The 8151-nt window shown below is 36.8% G+C and overlaps 1 protein-coding gene across 1 annotated transcript; it reads right to left on the bottom strand.

Moving 5' to 3' along the window:
* Nucleotides 1–391: 391 nt before the first annotated feature.
* LOC107755757 (carbonic anhydrase) lies at nt 392–7857 on the bottom strand. Its single transcript, XM_016572652.1, has 7 exons — nt 7716–7857; nt 6811–7008; nt 4315–4433; nt 3948–4040; nt 3798–3860; nt 3532–3687; nt 392–1210 (listed from the first exon to the last, which is right to left on the bottom strand). Exons 1-7 carry the CDS (start codon nt 7747–7749, stop codon nt 1091–1093), a joined length of 783 nt encoding a protein of 260 aa, XP_016428138.1. The 5' UTR covers nt 7750–7857; the 3' UTR covers nt 392–1090.
* Nucleotides 7858–8151: the final 294 nt, after the last annotated feature.

The raw sequence follows: 8151 nt of genomic DNA, 5'->3' as shown, positions 1-8151 counted from the left end.
TAAAATTGAGTGATAGTATATTTATAAAGTAGCATTAAATTACGTAAATGTTGTGCAAAATTATTTTCATTGTTAATTTATGATACCTAATGGATTAACTAATGTTAATTAGGTTTGATCTTTTTGTAAAGTATAAAAAACTCAGTTATGTATTACAGCTGATGTTAACATCAGAAGGCAGTAAGCTCTTTGGCTGCATATGCAGCATAAACCAATCAGCTTGTGCCAAGTCGTTTAACTCTCTGAATATCATCGGTTACGTTAACAACCAGTCGCCTGCGCCATCTAGAGTTTCATGACTGAACTATATATTTTATGTATATCACTAATATGATGCATTGTGCAGTGGACAGAAAACAATCATAGGAAGTATAGTTTAAAATATATTAATTTATTGCTGATAAAATTCCTAATATATGACTGCTTTACATATAATATTTGTTCACAATACTGCTCAATTTCATTTTGAAAAATCTATATCATAGTATCTATGGCAGAACATCATGGTACAACATTCTTAGAAACTAATTTTAAAAGAAATTAAAATAATTAAATAATAAAACACAAATATTGCTGTTAATAAGTGCTTTCCTGTAGGTATTTCAGCTTCAATACATACAGCCAGTTAAACATTTAACTGACATTCACCCATTGCCATAAACACAACAAGAACCATGATGTCTTTCCTATTAAATAACATGGAGTATAGTACAATTCTGTAAAGCTAGAAATAAAGCGTGAAGTGGAGCAATCAAAGACAAACTGGGATGAACAGGGAATTAAATATTCTCCCATTTGTCCAGTTTAGTTAACAAACCAATGTTTCTACAGCTGGGGCTGCCATTGTTATTAAGCACTGAGTATATAAGCATTTTAAATACTATTTTTCATGTTAAGTAATAATATAAGCATTTATGACAAAAACAGACCGTTTTCGAAGAGCAGATTCAGCTTTCTTGTTATCAACACTGCAATGTAAGCAAGGGTATGTTATATTTTAGTAGCAGTTTCACTGGGAATGTTTTTGTGAACCAGTCAAAAGCACCATGATCAGAAGGCAGTGGGAGGGTTGTGGCATCCATACTGCTGTTTACTTGAAGGATGCACGGACTTTGCGCCCCTTGAGAGGTTGAGGGGGTCTGAAGTTGTCAACCATGCAGGAAGATGCCTCTCCTTCAGATGTGAACAAAAGGCTACGGAACTTAGCCATCTGAAGAACAGACACATAGAGAGAGAGACAGTTCAATTATTTTCTCTTGGATTGTGGTGTTTAGTGTGTTGTTGGCAGTCTTGCAGAGCTTTATTACACCCTTTATTTACTATATTTAGCTTCATGCCCATTCATAGAGCACATGCCAGAATTTCCGGGCAGCCGTTAGACTGTTCTGACTAACCACTGGAGACTAAAATAAGCCCTGCAGGCTAACAGCACTGTCTACATCAGAGAAAGGTAATGAATAGGGCTTTTTTTAGCGTAATGTCACTCTCATGTTCCTGCTGAAGCAGCATTTTCAAGACAAGCTTTAAAACTTCTTAATTATTGTGCTACACCAAACTTAGCTCTGACACATTATTATCACATGGTCAGTGAGGTTTGTGCAATATTTTCAAAATATTGTATTTTGTAATATTTTTTTAATTGTTGGACCATAAATTTTATGGTAGTAATGCCACCTTAATCAAAAATAAGTGTGCACTGCTATTCAAAAGTTGGGGGTTGGTAAGATATTTGTTTAATATTTTGAAAGAAGTCTCTTATGTTCACCAAGGCTGTATTTGATCAAAAATACAGAAAAAAAAACAGTAATATTGTGATATTACAATTCAGAATAACTGTTTTCTATTTTAATATATTTTAAAATGTCATTTATTTCTATGATGGCAAAACTGAATTTTAAGCAGACATTACTCCAGACATTTCTCCAGTCTTCAGTGTCTTTGTCACAATTCGCTGGAGCACGGGCACGAAGAAACGAGGAGACGTGGAGATTTCACAAAAACGAGAGTCTTTAATAATCCAACAGGGAGTCAAAGGCAGCTAGGAGCCATGGTGGAGCCGACGGGTCAACGGGCCGAGGCGGAGTCCGGAGCTTAGAGGCTGGAGGCGGAGTCAAGGGAATCTCCAGTCACGGCGACGCTGGAGGGTGGCAGTCCCACGGAGCTCGCACCACATAGATAGTGGGCTGAGGACGAGCAGAAGGGCTGCCAGATGACTTAGGACCGGGAGCCCTCTCCTCTTCGGTGTGGCATAGTCGCCGCGCTATACACAGCTCACCCTCAGCCACGGTGCAGGGGGCGGAGCTCCTCTCCGCGCTCACACCATCCGTGACTTTCTCCCTCGTGGCGGGCATTGTTGTTGGCTCACACACCTTGACTGACGTCATTTGCAGCTATTGGCGATAAACTCCTGGGAACCGGCGAGGAACGGAGATCCATTTCTCGCCAGTGTCCACTCCACAAAGGCGGTGAAATTCGCTCGAGGACCATCTTCAGATGACAGCGCTCTGCACGAGATGTTCAAACTGGCATCATAGAACGCACAGAGCGCATGGTCCGGGTAGCTGGTTAGAGCAGCAATGACCAGGAACAGTCTGGTATGGCCCTCGAGCGATCTCTCCCCCTGTTCCAGCAGGAGGAGGAGGTATTCCGGATGGGAGAGGGGATCCATAGAAACAATGGAAACAAAAAACACTGAGGAAAAACGGAAACAAAAATGGAGGGAACACACGGAGGTAACTGTATTCGGTCGGGTCTTCTGTCACAATTCGCTGGAGCACGGGCACGAAGAAACGAGGAGATGTGGAGATTTCACAAAAACGAGAGTCTTTAATAATCCAACAGGGAGTCAAAGAGCACAAGGAAGACGTTTACAACAAGTAGACCCGACAAAGGAAGACTGAACAAACAGGAACTTAAATACAAGGGATAATTACTTAACACAGGTGCACAGAATGACTAATTAACTAAACGAGGACAGGGATATGACCAAAAAAGGGAACACATGAACAGAAACAGGGGCAAAACATAAAACAGGTCCATGATCCTGACAGTCTTGTGATCCTTCATATATAAACAAGACTAGACTGCAATGAGGCCCTATTTCATCTCTAGTAATGAAGATATGTATGCAATGTAATGTATGGGTGTTGGTTTCTATCTTAAAGGCACAAGCCTGACTTAAATGTGATATTAACTGTCAGGCAAGCACTATATTTAAGATAAAGTAATCTTGTAGAAGCAGAAACATGTGGAGCACCGAAGTGACGTTAAATGCTGAGACCCCATTTGTGTTATCATACTACAAAGCAGACCGTATTTGATTTGGGTATTTATTAACTTATCAACTCAATAAGTAGCAAAAAAACATATTCCCCTTACAAATTAACAAAAAATGTGTGGACGTAATCATGTTACAATGACCCAAGATAGCATAAGATACTAAAGATATGGACTATAACTATATGTCTGTATATAATTGTATCTGCACAAATTAAAATGTGAAATCATAGATAAAGTATGATGATGAAGTACCTGAGCAGGACTAACACTGATTGGATCTTTCAGAACAATCCAGGTGACACTCTCCAGTAGAGGAGGTGTGGTCAGAGACCCCTCGTAAGTCCAGAAATCCAGAGAGGCGGGCAGCAAGGTTTTAGGATCAAAGTTGGTAAATGTAGTCTGTCTGCCCTGGAGAAGAAACAGACATATTGTAAAAGAATAAAAGCATCTAAAGGCAAGTGGGAGGAGTAAATATCCTAGTTCATAAAGATTATAATTAACAGCTAGTATGTTAATACCTTTGATCTGATGTCATCAAGAGCATCTAACACTTTCTGAAGTCTTGAATTGGCGGAACCAATCTGGTAAACAAAACCACACAACATATCCATCATTTTATATCACTTAATCACTGCAAATCCTGAAATGCTTTTGGCTGAAATCCTGACCTTGAGAAAAACTCCAACCACAGCAAGGCCATCAGGCTTACTGGCAGCTTCTCCAAAGTTTGGGTACTTAGTGTTCCAGTGAACGAGATGAAGCTTTAGAAAGGAGGAGACGTGTTATGAAACATTCAGTATTTGCGAAAAACACACTGAATTAGCTTAATATCTCAACGTGTTTAAAAGAGGGGATTAACAAATTAATGAGAGAACATCACAAGAATATTCATGAGCAGTGAGCGAGCTATAATTCGTTTTAAGGGAGAGACATTCAAGAATTAGAATGGCCTGAACCACAACACTGTATAATGAAGGTTTCTTCAGTTGTAATGTGGTACTGGGAGCGATAGTGCGAGAGAGAGAGTCTCATTACCTCACATGGGAATTTGGTTCCAGCAATGGTGTGCTCTGAGCCCTTGTCATCACTGCTTCCCCAGTGGAAATGGAACTGTCTCAACCTGTATATTCCCGTGACGGGACCTCCAGCCAGAGCTACACACACAAAAAATTATTTCAGTCATTCAGTTGTTTATTTAACAGCACTAAAAATCATTAGTCATTAATGTTGTATAACTGTATTTCAGATTCTCAGATCTCATAAGTATTGCATTGTAGCAATGCAAATAAAATATAAAGATAATATAAGATATATGCACTTCTGCATTCCAAAATATATTCCAAATATATTTTAATTAAATATATTGGATATATTACAAAAGTTTGGAATAATTTAGATTAGTTTAATGGATTTAAGTCTCTTATGCTCACCATGGCTGCTTTTATTTAATCAAAAATACAGTAAAATATTAATATTGTGAAGCATGAAACTGCTTTCTATTTTAATTACAATTTTAAATATATTAAAATACACAACAGTTATTTAAAATAATTTTTACTGTATTTTTGACCAAATAAATGCAGACTTGCTGAGCATATTTTTTTAATTTTTCCTAACTTATGTGTATAAATACTGGCCAATATTTAAATTATATATTACCTTGTTGGCTCTTAAAATCAACCATAAATGTGCATAAGCATCCAATATCAACTGTAATACATTAATAAATTAAATAAATTAAAATCTCAAATATCAGATCATTTGGTACAAATATATATTACGCATCCTTAATGACATGGAACCTCTTCTTCTTTTTTGGTAGACTGACAGATTGCCTGTTAGAAAATGTTAATGTGAGTGGACTACTTGAGATATTATTTGAGCTGCATTCCAAAATATATTCCAAATATATTTTAATTAAATATATTGGATATATTACAAAAGTTTGGAATAATTTAGATTAGTTTAATGGATTTAAGTCTCTTATGCTCACCATGGCTGCTTTTATTTAATCAAAAATACAGTAAAATATTAATAATGTGAAGCATGAAACTGCTTTCTATTTTAATTACAATTTTAAATATATTAAAATACACAACAGTTATTTTAAATAATTTTTACTGTATTTTTGACCAAATAAATGCAGACTTGCTGAGCATATTTTTTTAATTTTTCCTAACTTTTCCTAAGCATCCAATATCAACTGTAATACATTAATAAATTAAATAAATTAAAATCTCAAATATCAGATCATTTGGTACAAATATATATTACGCATCCTTAATGACATGGAACCTCTTCTTCTTTTTTGGTAGACTGACAGATTGCCTGTTAGAAAATGTTAATGTGAGTGGACTACTTGAGATATTATTTGAGCAGTTCAGTATTCACTACTTAACCTATTCAATAGCTACTTATTTCTTCTCTTTTCAGCAAGCATTTTGTATGCACAAAGTGTTTAAGACACTTTTTCTATTTTTTCTATTCATTTCTGTACCACTGTTTAAAACGTTTCTTTTCCAAGCATATGTGTGAGTCCCCTCTTGAAATTGTCATTAAAATGCAGCACATGTTGCTCTCATTTACCGACCATGGCATACAGCATTGATATGTGGCTCTATTCTTTCTCTCATAATAGAATACATTAGCACTTGAGTACACAGAGCTCTTAGTGCCTTATTTCCACTTTCAGAGGAAAGAACACATCCACATCCACTGCTCACATAACGGTTTTACAGCATTTGTTAATTCAGTATAGATTAACTAGAGTAAAGTGAAATGAATTTCAGTGAGCGAAAAAGTTCTAGTGTAGGCTACAAGGACACAATAAGAGAAACACACAATTTCATGTAATCTTTGCTGTCTGAGATATACAGTAGAGCTCAATCTTGAGTCTCGACTTGAGCACTAAAAACTACCCAGGACTACTTCATAAATGAAGTTAGTAATGAATGGATAGAAATAGGGCAGGAGATGTGGTGATGAAAGACTTCAGTAGCTGAATGCTGAGCTGTTTATATACTATGCGTAATGATTGACAGATTTAGATGCACTAGTTCTTTTCATTTTAGCACTCGATATGCAAAGAAAAAATTCTTGCAATGTTTTTTCTTGCAGTTTTCTTTTAAATACTTTCATTAGGTTCAAAGACAAAAGAGGAATATGCTAAAAAGGTCCAAAACATTGCCCTGTGTAGCCAAAAAATTTCACTACCAAAATCTGCAGAATGTTGATGAATACTGTATGAAAATAGGACTATGGAAAATACCTAATAAGTGGATCCTATTACACAACAACAGGATCCACTTATTATTTTATACATTTTGTTCCCTTTCTGGAGCACCCATAGTTACAACTGCGAGTACCTGATGCGCCCTTGGTCAAGATTTTTTTTTGTTTATATGGAAAATACCTATTCCATGTGAAATATATAAATAAATTCCTAAACGGCTGCATCTTATTAGGTTTAATACTGCTTTAAGAGGTTGAAAATAAAGAACAACAGTTATTTAAATGCAGTAATATACTAACTTGAGCTGTTGTCGTCATCAGTGAAATCCACTTGGAATGAATGGCCATTGTTGAGGATGCCCTTAGCAGTGGCGGGGTCATACTTCAATTTGAGTTGCTTCAGAGAAGGGTCATTTTGTGCTTGGGTGGGTACGATATCAATGGGAGACTGCCTGGGTCCGTTTGCAATGGGAAAGCTTTCTGCCCACTTTTCTGGCCCTGAAATGACAAAAAGATGAAACGCGGAACAGTAAGATAAAAAGATAGTGCCTAGATGCACAACAAAAGTGTGTTTACATTCCTTGCAAGATTCAAGGTCAGCAAATGTACACTGAAAGGAGTGGATACGTGCAGCTGTTACTTCGAGGAGCTTTTTCATGCTTTGACATTTAGAAATGACTTTTGTTGGTGCATTTATCCAGATTGTTTTATTCATATTACTGTCTCTTTATTTATTTATTTATTTAATTAATTCACACTTAACAAACCAACAAAACATTTTGTTTACAGTCTACAGTAGTCTGCCACAATTTATCTCACACTCTCACAAAAAAGGTACAAAAGCTGCCACTGGGGCAGAACCCTTTTAAAAGGTACACTTTTATACCTTATTTCCCCCTAAAGGGAGCAAACTACATTAAATGTACATATTAATATTTAAACTGTAAATATTTATATGTAAATGGTACATATTAGTAGGCTATCTTTTAAAAGGGTACTGCTCCAGAACATTAATAAGAGTGCACTTTGCTTGTATTTGATTTCTGTTTTAATAATAATTTCCCCCACAGAGTAACCTAATAAATCATAATGCATCGCGATAACTGTTCTTTGATCACTTTTTTTAGCAATGATCACATAAATTTAATTCTAATTACTTACTAAAGACTAAATTATTAATTTAGTACCCTTAAAACTGCTCTTACCGTCATTTGATCCATAACCCCAAGCATGAGACATGATTATTTGTGTCGTTCAGTGTGTTCCACTCCTCTGTTTGTAAGACCTAGATGCTAAAGACCAGCAACTGCTGGTGCTTCCAAACTATGCCAGCCTTTACACAGAGGTCCCCTGCTGGTATTGGTACCTATATCAACCCAGTGGGCTTGGCCACATGGGCTCCGAGTAGCACAGGAGGAGTCAGTAAGAGAGTACTTGAACAAATCAAAAGATCGCACCCCCCGTCCCTTTAATTCGCAGGCTGAGCATCGTTTTGCTCCGTTTGCTGCTGCTGCTGCTGCTGCACAGAGATGCTCGAGCGCCGGTGAACAGACGGGATGCGGACATTCCACGCGGCTGATCCTCTCTGTTTTTCATGCGTTTAAGTTGCTTTTGCTCTTCGATGGCTCGAATAGCAAACCT

The sequence above is a fragment of the Sinocyclocheilus rhinocerous genome, unplaced genomic scaffold, assembly GCF_001515625.1.
Source record: "Sinocyclocheilus rhinocerous isolate Xijiao unplaced genomic scaffold, SAMN03320098_v1.1 scaffold8711, whole genome shotgun sequence".
Classification (NCBI taxonomy): Eukaryota; Metazoa; Chordata; class Actinopteri; order Cypriniformes; family Cyprinidae; genus Sinocyclocheilus; species Sinocyclocheilus rhinocerous.
This window is presented reverse-complemented; position numbering and strand designations above follow the sequence as displayed.

Coding starts and splice junctions, on each gene's coding strand:
- LOC107755757 (XM_016572652.1), bottom strand. CDS start 7,749: ATGTCTCATGCTTGGGGTTATGGATCAAATGACG. Junction 4,041..4,314: donor GAACCAAATTCCCATGTGAG/GTAATGAGACTC, acceptor TCCTTTCTAAAG/CTTCATCTCGTTCACTGGAA. Junction 1,211..3,531: donor TCAGTGTTAGTCCTGCTCAG/GTACTTCATCAT, acceptor TCTGTTCTTCAG/ATGGCTAAGTTCCGTAGCCT.